Here is a 15,433-nt window from a genome sequence, read left to right as displayed (position 1 = left end):
TCTTTAGGATGGATTTTGGAAAGTGAATTTTCTGTGTTGAAAGGGTTTACGTGACCCACGAACCGCAATCACCTGCTGCGAAGTATCGCTTCAAAGCTTTTTTGATTTCTAAATTGCCCAATTATGGCAGAGGAAGAGACAACAATTCTTAGCATTAAACCCAAAAAGGTCATAACCTGTTCATGTCTTTCAGGACTTATGCCACTTGAGAAAATGGTGAACTTGCTTAGACTAGGCTAGAGGTCTGAGGTTCTCACTGTTATTAAAGATAATATGACCCTCCTGGTGTAGTCAGGCCTTCGTACGGTGAAATAAATCTAAATCATGATTATTATAAACACAAAAGGAAAACTTTCAATAGACTGGGCAGAGTAATGTCTGGATGACTCTATTTTCTAATAGAGGCAAACTCAGAGGAATAGTTGTAGTCCTTTATGCTGCCTCTTCATTCATTCCTGCTAAGCCCCCAATGAGACTGTGTCCTCCTCACCTACCCAAGTTAAATAAATCAGCAGAAAAGGAGCAAATCATGAAAACTTTATTAAAATGAAGACGACAACCTTCTTCCAGGCTTATCGGTGAGCAGCTGCCATCGGGTAAAAGGGAGTGTTGGCATAAGGAAGAGAGAGCACATTCAGTAGTAGAGCATTACCACTCCATAACCCTATTCCCAAAACACACTGCTCTGCTACAAGGATTTTCTGCAGAGGTGAAAAGAGAGCTGCTGTGTATACGCAAGAGGTAGTTTAATAAAATCATGCCGCAAACTCTTCAAAATGACCTCCTAAAATTACATACAGGAAATATATTAATTACATAGCACAGAATACACAGAAGTATGGCATCAGAAATGTAAAACTATACACCATAAATTAAAATAAAAATGCAACAATAACATAGTTCAACAATATTTGTTTTTAACATGCAAACTTGAAGAATATGTTATCAGTGCTGATTTTGGGTGATCTTTTACGTTCACAAGTTGTTTTAGTGGTGTCTGTGTAGCACTGGCAGTAAATTTAGGGTGTCCTGCAGGTGGATAAAGTACCTAATAAGAGTCAAATCCTTTTAATGCAGAGTTTTCACACAAAGAGATTAGCTGAATCATTTTGAAAAAAAGATTGCATTTGATGGTTTTCCTGTCCATTTCGTCTTAAATTTTGTCACAAGTGTAACGAAAGTCTATTGTGTGTCATGGAGGTTGTGCCCATAAGAAACGTTGAGTGTGTCCCAAAGCCAAAACCCCTTTTCCAGATTAGCGTGTTACCAAGAGTTTGTGGTTGGGTACAACCCGCCCTGTAGTGGCCCCTGTTTGAAGGAGGATATTCTGTAAGATAATTTTTTTTAGCTTAAAATTATGTAATAATGTTATTCCTTCTTTTTTTTTAAAAAAATCTTACCGGGAGTGTTGCTTTAATTCTTTCATGCAACATGTTTGAGAAATCCTTAAATCTGCAGCATGAGTTTCTTACAGAGAGGACAATTTCAAGGCATCAAACTGCAAAGTCAAATTTCTTTCACATTATTTGATATACACAGCATTTTTATAACACCTGATGGTAACGTAGTTACTTAATTGTGCTATAAAATGGCAGTATGTACTTAGAAAATACACATTACTCCCCCTTTAAGTAAATAAATTGTCAAATAGCCAATTGTCTTGTTTCTTCATTTAAAGTAGTAAGTGGTACAAAATAAGAGTTGGTAGCACAAACGATTTGCCAATTTTTTTTTTTTATGGGAACAACCCACATTCTCAGCTCTGCTGCTCAAGGCAATGTGTTTTCCTTACAAATGTGGCACCATTTAAACTGAATAAACAGCTTTCACAGCAGTAAAAGATTTAAAGTCTAGAAGGTTTGCAACAGCAAAAAAATAATCAAACAACTGTGCTTGCTTTTTGTGCAAAGCATATAATTGAAAATGTTGAATCTTCATGCATTCAGTATTTTTTAGTTTTCTTAATGTATATCTATCTTTATTTGGATTTTCTGCTCTGTAATTTCTCTCTCAGGCGAGGTTAGCTGGTTTAACTTTAACAAATTTAACAACTACTAGCTGTAGCTTTAGAGCCAAGAGCAAAAAAGATTTCTATGGTATTTTTTATTTACATTACAGGTCAGCATGCTTTTTCTCATACATTCAGTTCTGTGTAGGCATTGACGTTGATATTGTGTGCCATTGTCCTTTGTTTTTTTTTGTTTTGTTGTTTTTCTTTTTTTTTTTCAATTTTCCACAAGCAGAGCTACAAATCCAATGAACAAAAGTTCAGTCCTGAAACAGCCCACATGCACATTCAGTGGCAGAAAAGTACAATAATTCATGGAAGACCCAAAAAGCTTGTGTGATCCCCTCTTACAACCTGTCTCCATCACCTTATTGATCCTGAAACCTCAATCTAAGCAAAGCAGGGTCAGTTAATGTTCCCATGGTGTATCGAGTCCATTACGTTTAAGTTGACATTATTTGGCATAAAGTTTCAGACCTTACAGCTGATACAGCTCCTGCTTTCTCATTGTTGATGGGTAAGACAGATGCTCCACATAGCTGTAGTTTATCACCCCTCCTTCATCCTCAAAATCAATGTCATCTTCCTCAATGTCATCAATATCATCATCGTCCAGGCAGCGATTGTCCCCGTCCGATTCCTCATCCTCTTCCAGCTCATTCTCGCAGCTCACTTTGATCTTCTTGCGGTTGTTGTTGTTCCTCACCGACGCCTCCAAAGCTTTCTGCCGGCGGTAAAAATGGGAGAACTTGTTGAAGATGATAGTGATGGGCAGAGCCACCACCAGAGTGCCACCCAGGATGCATCCACTGGCTGCTAGCTTTCCGGCGACTGTGACAGGCACTACATCTCCGTAACCGACCGTGGTCATGCTGACAGTTCCCCACCACCAGCAGGCCGGGATTGTGTCCAAGCCTACATCCTGAAAGAAAGTACAAGGTAGAGATGGATGTTTAAAACAGAGGATGATGTATCCTCTGGCTTATTAGTTCTTATTAGAACATAGATGTTAGAACTTTGTTCTCTGTCCCCAGTTTCAACTTTGCAAATATCAGAGGACATGGCATAGCAGACTCTGACAAAGCTGATTGCCTTTGGAGATGCTCATTAACCCCCATGACACAAACACTTCAGGCTGGATCAACAAGGAGGATGAGGAAAATAAATTGTCTTGCTAGCAAAGCAAAAACAAACTGTCGATGTAAGGGTTTAAACAACAAATTAGTTTTCTTATAAACTAAATTAAATACAGTATATTCACAGAAGAGCTACATAGGGATTCTAAACTACTAAGCATCACTTAAACTTTACCTCTTCACATTCAGCGGTGTAAGCAATCCCAGAAAAGACGGACACGCCGACACCCAGGTATAGTAGCAGTATTCCCACTTCACGGTAACTGTGCTGCAGATACAACACACAGAATCTAGAAATGACCCTCAGTAGAATAATTAAAAAAGATACTTCAGCAGAGGTTTATCTGTTGGTTTTCCTGTTTCTATGTGTGTAACACTACCTCAACACACTTTGATTGATAAAGGTTTTATATGGTTTATAAAACCACACTCAAAATTTGCCAACATTGACAAAAATATTGGAGCTGAGAAATGTTTTAAATATACAGGACATAATGCCGTTTCATCAGATATAGTATGTTAATAAAGCAGAAATACATTTTTTATGTTGTGCATCATGGAAGTATGATGGGAGTGACATTTAAATGAGAGGATATCTGCACTGACATTTTATTAGAACTGTCATGTAATCCAGTCTGTCTCCTGGGAAAACACAGAAGAACATCCTCAGTCAATTTGGTAAACTAAAAATAAAATTCAGCTTGGACTCGTACATTACTTTGATGCAGTAATGCTGCACCGCTTGCTGCTAAATATAGCTGATGGATTTTCTTATTTTCCCTATGAGTGGAAGCTGAAGTTAAAAGGCTAAAGCTGGGCTAGATTGTCTTTATATTGTTCCTGTGATGATGGCTTGAGAAAATAAAAACTATTTGAGTTAAATTAAACTCCCAACAACTGTTGATGCTGGTTATAAAGCAGAACATCTGATAAAGTTTTACTTTCTTTAAATTAAACCAGAATGCATCCAAATTGATTACGTTCTGCAAGAAAATGTTATCTCAGAGCATTTAATATTGATCTTTCCTGCAGTGATGAGCCTCTCTTCCTGATGCAGATGGAGAAACCATGACTGTAACGTGAGCTACTGAAAACATCTGTAGAGTCAGCATCTATCTATACAGTACGTTTTCTACTGTTACTGAGATGTTATCTTTAAGGTTATATAGAAGAATGACAGGAGACATAACAACACTTTGATTTACAGAGATGAACAATTTTTTCATTAGGGGTCAATGGTTCGCACAGAGAATTTCCTATTAGGTTGATAAATATGGAGAAAGTGACTTTAAATATAAATTGTGGTATCGTATAAGAAATATTTTAGTTTCAGGAAGGTTAAAATTAAACCGGAAGATTTCTTGCATAATTTTACATACAAATCATCCACTGCTCTGGCCACTAATTGGGGTGAGGAAAGAGCAGCAGACTTTCAAACAGCTGGGGTCAGATGAATCCACCCAATCTGTGAATGATTAAACCTGTGTACACAGGGAAGCCTGTGCAGCAGCACTAGCCTTGTTTGACTTGCAGAACTGCGTGCATGTGAGGTTCTCTCATCTCAGTCAGTAATTACTACTGCCAGTTTTAACTATGAATGACTGCCTGAATGACACTGAAAGCAACTACAAAGTGTTATAGCAGCCAACTTATTTGGCTCCAGCTTATTACAATCTGATCAAGAAAAAAAAAACCATTTCGAGTGTGTCAGCTTGTGATCTCAAGGCTTTTTATTGTAACGCAAATAAATTAGCTCATTATGCTGGACTGAAACCTCTGGTCCAGTACCACAAAAGACTACAATCGAGCTTTGTATTTACTTGTTTATGTTTATGAAACATAATTTCAGGTTATTACAAGTTATAATTAAAAATGAACAGAAACAAATGGTTGAAACACAACAAATCTATATTTTAGTATAACAGTAACAATGGAGCAAGCAAGATCCATCTTGATTTTCAAGCTTAATTCAATTAACTAAAAAACAACTTTTCAATGTTACTTTAATCTGCTGACCTCATTATGTATCAGACTTCTTTAAGAGCCAAATAGATGTTGTCAGATGCATCTGCAAACATATGAAAGAAGCTCACCCGTAGTGTTGCTCCCAGAGAGCGCAGACCTGTGGAGTGTCGGGCCAACTTCAATACTCTAAAGATCCTCATTAACCTGAACACCTGGGAGAAATAAAAGCCATGAGTCTCATAGAAAGAAAATGTTTCTGTGACTTAATGCAGAGATGAACAAGAATGAGGCCATGTTACAAGTTCCAGTATCCTACAGTTTCAACTATTTTTAAGATGTTTCTTTCAGTGACCTTAAGGGACATTTAGAGCCAACTGTGGAGGCTGGTGTCATGTACTACACAGTCCAGTTCATTTTTACAGGTAAAAAAAACATGTTGGTTTTTGGACAGGTTGAAATGAACAGAAATCTAAAAGCAATGATGCAGTTTGAATTAGAAGAGTTGTGATCACCTCCCCTACCTTTGTGAAAGCAATCTCTCTGTCACCTTGGTGATCCAGAAGGAAGAAATGTTTTTACAGATAGGAACATGCCACCTTATTTTTCTTTACAGGTCTAAAAATGTTAAGCTCAAAATAGGATGTTTTCCTAACAGTCATCCAATTTGTTTGCACAAAAATCAAATCCAACACAAAACTGACTTTTTTCTGTACTGTAATTTGAGAGTAAGAATGGGTGTACACCAGTAACCTGTATTAGTCGCCCCAGGTCTCCCAGTTCAGACTCAGATCCCACGGTCAAGTCAAAGATCAGGGTGATGTAGATGGGAACCACTGACACCAGGTCGATAATGTTGAGTGGGTGATGGAAGAACTTCTTCCTGTTTGGAGCGAGCAGCAGCCGCGTCACAACCTGAGGTCAGAAACAGACTGTAGCTTTCGGTTTCTACCAGCACACATCGCCTGCTTCACAAACCATTTTGTTTGTGCGTCCTCACCTCAAAGGTGAACCAGCAGGTACAGAACACCTCAAGAGCCTGGGTAGTTTTATCTTCGATCAGCTTTCCATCTGAGTCAAAAGTCTGTTAAAAGAAAAAAGAAAGATCTCTTGTCTATTTGTTAAGGCATATTATTAAATTTTCTTTTTTATTTACCATCCTACCTAATAAACAGCATTCGATAAATTATACCAAACAGTTGTTACTTTTCTGTTTTCTTTTTATTCTTGCAAAATAAAATATTTGATTTCTATCTTAGCAATCACTTGCATTGGTGTACTTTGGCTTGAGACACTTAGCAAAGCAATATATGTTTTTTTTTCTTGGTCTTTGTACCATATTTCTGTAGTGGGATTTATTGCTTGCTGCCTTCAGCAAGCAATAAATAAATATTGATAATTTTTCAAACAAATTATCAATATTTGTTTGAAATATTGATAATTACACTTTTGTGAACTCATTGGGAATTTTCAGCTTTATCTTTGCAAAATACTTGCTGCCCTTTGAAGACTGCACACTCACTCCTACCTTTTATTGAAAATGAGATCACAGTGTGTCTGAAGTCTTAAAACTCAGAGGGCCTGAGTAACATCAAAAGATGTGTTTACAATATGTTATCCTGTGCTTTTCCCCTGGGAACAAATTTACCATGAAGCGTTAATCTGCCCTAGGCTATCCTCTATGTGTGTTTCCACTTCAGAGCTACCAAATGGGGATTGAAAATTTAAATATTAGAACTTACAACCATAAGCATCAAGAATACTTGAGATAGTTGGCAAATATAATATTAAGCATGCACATTTATTAACGCCAAGAAACAGAAAGAAGTTGAAGTATGAATTCTGTATTGGATTATATCAGATACCACTTGATTTGTTCCTCAGAATTTTGAGGAACATAAGTGTTTCAATTGCCCGCATAAATGTTTGAGTTGTAAATCAACAGATATGATTCTATAAGTGCCTTTTTATCATAGGTACAGTCTATAATCTTTGAAGCTCTTCCATACCAACCTGATACTCTGGGATGCTGTTAATGCACATAGTGGCAATAGATGTGAGCACCACTCCAATGGAGAGCAGACTGAAGAGCTTGCTCGGGATGGAGTACCCCGGGTTCTCCAGTGTAAGCCACAAACATTTCTTGATGTTCCCGTAGCGAACCTCCTGGAAATGCTGCATGTCTCTATGAGGAGACAAGATGACAGTAACTTAAAGGTTAGCAGCAAAAAGAGAGTTTCAGAGCCCGATTGAAAATTTACATATACTGCAAATGTCTGACTTGTTTAAATCAGAAATCTCGTCCACAGACGTGTCGACACTGCTGACGTCACTCTCATCATCCCAGCTGCGGTGTCGACCTCTCTCCAGCTTGCGATCATGGTAACGATAACTACAGCAGGTGTCCAGGAAGAACTCATTGATGCCCCAATACTCTATCTCTTGACTTTGTGGGGGGAAAAACACTCCAAATCAACTCCATACCTCAAATATTTGAAATAGTAGGTGAAAACCTAAAAAAAACTTGGTGAAGAATCCCTTTAAAAATATTTTAATTTACATTAGTTCATTTGTAAAGTTTCTAAGAACAGGGATTTGTAACTTTTCTTGACTTCTAATCTGATGTTTTTAAAGAAGTAAAGGCACTCAGTTACACAATAAACGCATTAATAGAGTCTTAACAGAATACCAGCCACTATATTTGATTACAGTGCACCATACTAAACCACAAATCCTGTGCATGTGCAAGAAGATCTCAGTTACTGTAGCTAAAATTGCTTATGCAGCAACACTCCACTTGGCGCCTTATTAAAACAGGTAAAATGTGGAGCAATTTGCAGGCAAATTAAATTAGCATGAAGGTTTTTTGTGCGACATTAAGGATGATGTCACAGTGAAATCAAACGTACCTGAAGGAGAACACACAGAGTTCCTCCATCACATGAAGTTTGCCAGTCTGATAAAAGTGGAGGACATAAGGGAACAGACCTGGATTTCTATCAAAGTAAAACTCTTTCTCCTGTACGTCATAGTCATCACACACCTGGAGGAGCGAAGAGGCTATGATGAAGGTTAAGTTCTGTGTCTAATTATTTTGGCATTTCATTTGTTAAAGAATTGGACCCACCTGCAGTATGTCTTCCTCTGAATCACACGCCAGTAATTTTCCCAACCTGGTGTCTGGGAATTTCTTCAGTGTGCTGGAGCAGAGGCTCCTCTTCAGACCGCCGACATTCACATGGACAAGACCCTCTTCAGAGTCCTGATGGATCCAACTGGGCAAAGACTCCTTCACCATGGTGAAATCTGCTGAAGCAAAACAGAGATTAGAATTAAACAGTAGTGGTGCCAACAAATTAAAGTTACAATAACTTTGATTTATTGTACTGAATTGAATTGTCTGTTTGCTATCTCGGATTCACAGAGCAGATTTGGTGAGTAGGTGTGAAGTGGGGCGCACTAATAAACCCGCCTCAATGCAGGTTCTGCCCCGTTTGAGAGTTTGTGTTTTGAAAAGGCCAAAGCAGACTAAAGTAGGTTCTTCTTTGCAGCCATACTGCATAATCATCTTATGAAAAATGGTTGGAAATTTCTGACCTAACTTCTGGTTTCACATTTATGTTAACTGTAAATTACATAAGCTAGTTTAAACCAAAAATCTATAAAAATATTCAAAACTCAAAGTTTTTCTACACTTAAAAAGTTAGTTAGCCCAATTTATACTACTTGTACAAGCTCTGTTAAATGCACTGAAGAAATACATGAACATTTCTACTGTGTTTTTTTGGTAAAAACTCAGTAAGACCTGGTCCATTGGTAACTTTAAAATCAACATTGGTTAAAGAAAGTTTGAAAGTGATCAAATAAAACTGCCTTGGCTTGTAATTTTCATCAAAATGTAGCAAAGCATAGTGTGGGAAGTAAGAAAGTAATAACTGGAAAGATTATTAGCTGTGACTGAAATAGAAATGAACACTTTGCTATTGCTATACGGTCCAATCATGAGTCCCATTGCTCTGACTGCACTCATTTCAGAGAGAAAACATCTGAAAACAAGCAGGGAACCGATGTGATGGTGGTCTCCTGCTGCATTTATGGGTACAGCATCTCATTGTGATGATGAGACATTTGTGTGTCTTTCTTCTGGCTTTAAAAAATAATGAGGTAGCCATGAGATATTTTTGGTTGTCTCTTTGTTGTCATTTCTTTGCCTCTTTTCATACTGGCAATTTAATGATCTTTTTTTGATGCGTTTCCACTGCAAGTGATAAAGAGCTAGAAACTTTAAAGAGCTGTCTTTTTTCTTGGAGTTTTTCTTTCTTGGGTTCAAAATCACAGCAGGAAAGAAGGACAAAACAAACGAGCATGGGTGGACTTTCAGAGAAAAAACTCAGTGGGGGAAATTATTTACCTCTGAAAACCTCTGAAACCTCACAGTAAGTTTGAATAATGGATTTTTGTTCTGCTGTCTGATAATAAACCTTGAAGTTTGCATTCACATTTATAAGAATGCCCTAAAGAAGCCAAGGAGAGTATTTTGAGATATCTTACTTTCTAAAGAGTAAAGGAAGATCAGAAATTGAAACGCTCACCACAAAGATTTTCAAATATAAACATAAATAAAACCATTTGGATTGCAATTCACCAGGTGACCTACATCAAAAACAACAAAAATTGAAAAGGAACAGTCACATACCATATACAATATTTATGTTGTGAGAAACCTTCTTATTTGTATCACTATACTGATATAATTATTCCATGGAGATGCAGTTACCAAGGAGATGCTTTTAATACACATGATACTACATGAATCTACTCACTGTTATCAACAATTTTCCAAATGTAAAGTTTCATTATTTTTTGACTGCATTTTTATTGCCTCTTACAATATAAATCTTACCACTTTACATCACATCTTTATTATACCGTCAAATGTGCACTGTTTAATTTATAAAAAATGCTACAAATAATTTAAATTAACATTGTCCAACAATGTATGCTAAGGTGCCAAGTGTCTTCTTAAAAAGTTTGGTGCTTTGTAAATGTGTTCATACCTCGTAAGCCTCCTCACATTTTAACTAAATACATTAAAGAATTTATTGGGATTCTAAGCAATAGACCAACACAGAGTAGCACATTGTTGTGTTTCAAAACTTACTACTGATAGAAATCTGAAAGGTGCAGAGTGCATGTGTTTTCAGTTTTCTGTGGGTTTTTGGGAATGTTTCCATCAGTTTTGCAACAACACATTTGCGCAATTGTTTTTTCCTAATTTATTTTTACAAAGGGACTCAAGTCAGGGTTAGGGTAAACCTTAGTCAGGTTTAGTTTTAATCCCTTCCTGGGGTTCTTCTGCATGAAATTAGCATGTTCTCACCAAGCAGGCATGGGTTCTGTCTCCAGCTTCCACCCACAGTCCAAAAGAATAATGTTTTTTCAATTGCTCTCACTATATTGCCATATAGGTATGAATTGTTGTGTGTATGGTTGTTTGTCCGGCGTGTCTCTATGTTGCCCTGTTATGGACATGGACACCAGCAACCCCCCATGACCTAGCAAGAACAAGCAGGTAGAAAAAGGATGAATGGCTGAATCTTTGCATGGCAGCAGTAAAATTAATAGGCTAATATAGGATTTTACTGTAAACAAAACTGTGTAACTTTCTCTAGGTGATAAGGTTGCAAGAAAATTTTACAAAACAGTAGATGCATCAATAACTCCTACACAGGCTAATTTACTGCACTCCCAGTATAAACACCCACACAGTGAAATACACTCTGACAGTGAAAACTACGCAGTGAGATCTCCCACCAGATGAATTAATTACAACGTTCATATCAAACTTTAAAGTTGTGCAAAGGATTGTGACATTTTCACTCACTCGCAGATTTTCCTCCTCCCATTATTGCCTGAAATACTTTTCACAATACGAAGGGTAAAACTGCCATAGAAAAAAAGTAATTCAATCCAGTTAGATCAACATTGCTTAGCAACAGGTAAAGTTTCAGAGAGTCTCTGGATCTCTGTTTCAGTAGCTGTCTTTCTTACAAACAATCTAAGATTTCACAAAAGAAATCTGTTGAAGATAGTGTGAAGTTAAGTGAGCAATACTCTTGCCTTATATTTGTTATCAATATCAAATATTTATTGTATTATTTTGCACATTTATTCTGTTACTTCTGAGTGATGTCTGATGAGCAGTTCCAAACTCCAGCACTGACAAGAGCTTTACAGAGTCCACACTGAGTGCTCATAGTTTCAAGTAAAGTGCAGCTAAGATGTGATCCCCTAATGCTATAAAGTCTCTAATTGGTGAATTTGGAAAACAGCCTGAGGACTCCAGTGTAAGCTTAATGTGAGCGTAATGGTATTTTAGCCACAGTGATCTGACTTAATTCGTTCCTGAATCTTTCTCTTTCTTCCTGCTGGTATTTAATCAGATCTTCCTGAGTTATATGGTCACATGATCTGGCATCAGCTAACCGTACTGACATCAGCATGTTGGTGTAAAAATTCTGTGTGGGCGGTGTGTTTGTTTGAGGGACACGTAATTAGTTTTTAAAATGATAGATGTGAACAGTGGCTGAAAAAATGTAACACCTTACTTGATTTTTGGTTCTTTCTTATTGGAAAGGATTAGTCTTTTTTTTTAATTGTCCATTTGTTTCAGTTCTGTATATTTTTGTTAATTTGCATTTTTTAAGTCTATTTTTTTATTCTGTTAAATGTGTTTCATCTTCTTTTGCCTTCCCTCTTTCTGTTTACTGTATAATTTTTTGTGAAGTTTTGCTTCTTTGTCTAACTTTTAGAATTAATACAAATATGTTAGAATTGACATTTTTCACACAATAACTGCTTTCCTCTAAGTTTCTTGTCCTTGTTGTTTAGTTAGCCAAAGCAACAGCTCATCCCACACCATTGGCTAGCTTGACCTCAGAGTGTCATCCTATTGATTGATCTGAATGTGAGCTCATCTTTTTGTTCAATAAAACAATAACATGCTTGAAATGTTGAATTTAAAACAGCTGCATCTAATAGATAGTGTCTTATTCAAAAAACAGTTTGGTGACTTTTTTTCTCTCTCTCTATGCTAAATAAATTGCAAAATCAAAAGCAAAAACATTAAATCCTTGTCTTCTATAGGGAAAGACATTAAGTATTTCGCACATTTCCCTAACTCTGCCTCTGATTTAGCAATCAGTTCTTCATGGTGATTCTTTCCCTGGAAGCTCGTAGAGAGGTGAGGTGTGTTTGGAGAGGCAGAGATAAAATACGCAACCAGAACCAGTGAGACATTTTGCTCAACTGATCCACTGGGAAAGGCTTGAACAACCTGTCAAGATTTTTGTTGCAATACATGTTTTTGTTTTCATCATTTTTGCGTAGCTGACCCACACTAGGCTGTGTTTTCCTTTTCTCCCAATTCTTATGTGAGAAGGTGATGGATCAAATGCTGTTTTGAAATTTCTGAGGTTTCTTTACCTCCGTTGGGAACCCTTTATTTAAAGTCCCGAGAGCGCTGTAAACTTTTAATATGTTGCATTTGTAATCAGTAAAAAAAAACTTTATGAACGTTCAATTCCCTGCTGAATAATTCTTCTTTCCAGCCTTTATTTCTTTCCTTTTGCCCATTAATTTCTAGTTTTCAGTGTGTTCCTTCCAGTAGACATGCTAGTTGTGGCCATATCTATGTATTTTAATTCATTTACATTTCTTTTATGTTTTGCCTACAGTAAAGTATTGTATCCTATTTGAGAACTTTGGTGCATATTAATTAATTATTTGTTTCTATGTAAAAGTAGAACAAAAAAAGCAAAGACTTACTTTGTGCACACTCAATTCCACTTGATTTAACAGTTTCAAACAATATAATTTAAAATATTTAATAAAATCTTTTGGTTTATATATAGTGAAAAGAAACTTACTCCTTATTTTTGACCTAGCAGTTATTCACCTTGACCTTCTGCACCAGTTAATAGATCAGCAATTTCAATTTTCCTTTGCTCTGATTGGGAATCAGCCAGTCGAATTCTGAAAAAAAGTTGATGTTTTTCCTATTTTTCAACTAAAACTTCCCTGCATTTTTGGTCCATACAAATATCAACTGACAACAAGTTGGATGAAGTATTTTCTTTTTTCTCTTTAATGAAGAATAAATAATTAAAAAAAAACAGGTAAAAGTTTGCAACAAATGCTTTAGTAAGTGGAGATAATCTTTTCTTCACTTTCTGTTAGAACCCCTACTCTAGTAATCTCTACATAAATGTAACTTCCATTATCTATAAGACAAAGAAAAGTGTTGCATTCTTTTTTTTCAGCCAGCTTACCGGCAGTGTGCAGCAACAGGTGGGAAAGGAGTAGACCTGTTAAAAACACCCCTGGCATTTTATTGAAAGAACCCCAAGACTTTATGAAACTGTTGCATTTTCAAATCTTGATATCGTTAACCAGCCTGTGTCTGCTACAAACCAAGGCAAAACTGTATTTATCTGTTTCTGTTCACATCTCACTGTCAGGATATGTCCTGAAAGTCATTGAACAATTGCAGTCTAAATGAAGCAACCATGTAAAAATGTTTAGCAAAGATTAATCTTTTATTTAACCTAAAAAAATCTTGTTTAAATAAAAACAAAAAAATATATTATGACCTTTTCCCTTTCATCACTTAATTTACCTAAAATCCCGAGTTTGTAATTTCTTCTCTGTTATGTCAGTATTATGCTCGTTTTGTTGCAGCACTCCAATGTTGTGCCAAAGTAGGATTTATCTTGAGAAACATCAAGATTAGTGTTTACACTTGTGTTGCTTTCATTAAAACTCAATTAATTTTACAACCGTTACAGTATTGTTATTAACAATTGAGAAGAAAATGTTATTGGTTTCATCATTTGTAACAGGAAAGCCAACAAAGCCAATTAACTGTGGGGCAGTACGAATCTTCCTGCGTGCATGACATGATGAGCTTATGCTGAGCTCCCCGTGGGGCTCAACATGATGAAAACAGAAATAAAGTTGATCTATAATTCAGCAGTTCTGCTTGAAACTCAACTATGCAAATAAAGCAGCTGCAACAACAAACTATTATCGGGTGAATCAGTGCTTAGCAATCACCGAGCCGTGTTAATAATGTTTGAATTGATCGTCTTAAAAGCTCCTGGTTTCACTGAGAAAAAGTCTTTGTTACTTACTACTGAGTTTTCTGACGACGCTCCTTCATCACCAGAATAACGTCCTCATCATCACATGTCAGATTCACCCCATGTTGGTTTAGTAAGTTTTATCCTTACTTATCCAAAAACAATCAAATCTCAAACAAGTTGGGAAAAAAAGAATGCAAGACGAGTTGTTCTTCTGAGTAAAGTGAGCCTTTTCCTTCATCTACAGCTAAAGACTCCTGTGAAGAGAACCCATTCAGCTGGAGGGGTGCAGGTTTCCTCCATCTGAACTACGGCTCGTTTCCCGTCTCGCTCGGTGGGGAATCTTCGGCTTTTTCCGTCACAATCCGGAAAAAAAAGACCCGTTTCCAAAGAGCATTACCTCCCAAACCTGTAAGCTATACTTAGGTTTTCTCATGGTATATTGGCGACACCCAGTGGTTTTTAATAGAACTATTCCTAACTAGGGTTTTTGTTTTGTTTTGTGTATATAGTAGTTGACACTGATCATTTTGTTAGCTAAACTAATCAGTTTATTATCATGTTTTGTTGTTGTTGTTGTTTAATAAAAGTTCACATCATACTAGTCATCTGACACTGGCGCTCATTAAACAGCTAAAGGTGCCAGCTTTATCTTTAACCAATTTTCACTTGCAATCTAAAGCAAAACAGTAGGTAGCTCAAAATGTTAAGGAGCTCATTTGGGTTTCTGGCTCTTTTATCCCAAATTGGCTTAAAAAATAGTCAAGGAATTTTGAGTCCTTTATAGTTGTTTTTGTTGCTGCAATAAAGGATACATTAGTAAAGCATTTAGTTTGTTTCATCCAGTAGACCAAAAGGCCACAATACTATGAATGTAACAATATAATAATAAAATCATATTGTAAAGTATTCCATAAGGTTTTAATACATCCTACTTTAATGATTAGGACTGATGAAATATTAATTTTAAAATTCTTTATTTTGTTTATAATATAACAAAAACAGAGGAACCATTATTTTTTTCTAAATAATTTAAAGGCAGAGAAACAGTGATATGTTCTTCTTTTGTAGGTGCAATTACTAAAAATGGCCCATTTATTTCAATTTCTCCATCAAAACAGAAGACTTTCCTTAATGCAACTTAATGTATCAGTAAGATGATTGCTCCATCTGGTGGCCAAAGTGTT

At 36.4% G+C, this 15,433-nt stretch overlaps 1 protein-coding gene across 1 annotated transcript; it reads right to left on the bottom strand.

Annotated features, from left to right (window-relative positions):
* Positions 1 to 762: 762 nt before the first annotated feature.
* Positions 763 to 8,409, bottom strand: LOC116709758 (potassium voltage-gated channel subfamily S member 2-like). The gene is made up of 9 exons (XM_032548415.1): positions 8,234 to 8,409; positions 8,016 to 8,149; positions 7,388 to 7,552; positions 7,120 to 7,291; positions 6,107 to 6,190; positions 5,860 to 6,021; positions 5,238 to 5,321; positions 3,320 to 3,412; positions 763 to 2,930 (listed from the first exon to the last, which is right to left on the bottom strand). Exons 1-9 carry the CDS (start codon positions 8,402 to 8,404, stop codon positions 2,487 to 2,489), a joined length of 1,509 nt encoding a protein of 502 aa, XP_032404306.1. The 5' UTR covers positions 8,405 to 8,409; the 3' UTR covers positions 763 to 2,486.
* Between the last annotated feature and the right edge of the window lie 7,024 nt (positions 8,410 to 15,433).

The sequence above is a fragment of the Xiphophorus hellerii genome, chromosome 20 (assembly GCF_003331165.1).
Source record: "Xiphophorus hellerii strain 12219 chromosome 20, Xiphophorus_hellerii-4.1, whole genome shotgun sequence".
NCBI classification, from domain to species: domain Eukaryota; kingdom Metazoa; phylum Chordata; class Actinopteri; order Cyprinodontiformes; family Poeciliidae; genus Xiphophorus; species Xiphophorus hellerii.
The sequence above is the reverse complement of the archived record's forward strand: the minus strand, read 5'-3'. Positions and strand labels throughout refer to the sequence as shown.

Excerpts from the sequence above, each read along its gene's own strand:
- LOC116709758 (XM_032548415.1), bottom strand. The coding sequence starts at position 8,404 with ATGGTGAAGGAGTCTTTGCCCAGTTGGATCCATCAGGACTCTGAAGAG. Across the intron at positions 8,150-8,233 it reads CAGAGGAAGACATACTGCAG|GTGTGTGATGACTATGACGT; the intron begins GTGGGTCCAATT and ends TCGCTCCTCCAG. Across the intron at positions 6,191-7,119 it reads ACAGCATCCCAGAGTATCAG|ACTTTTGACTCAGATGGAAA; the intron begins GTTGGTATGGAA and ends TTCTTTTAACAG.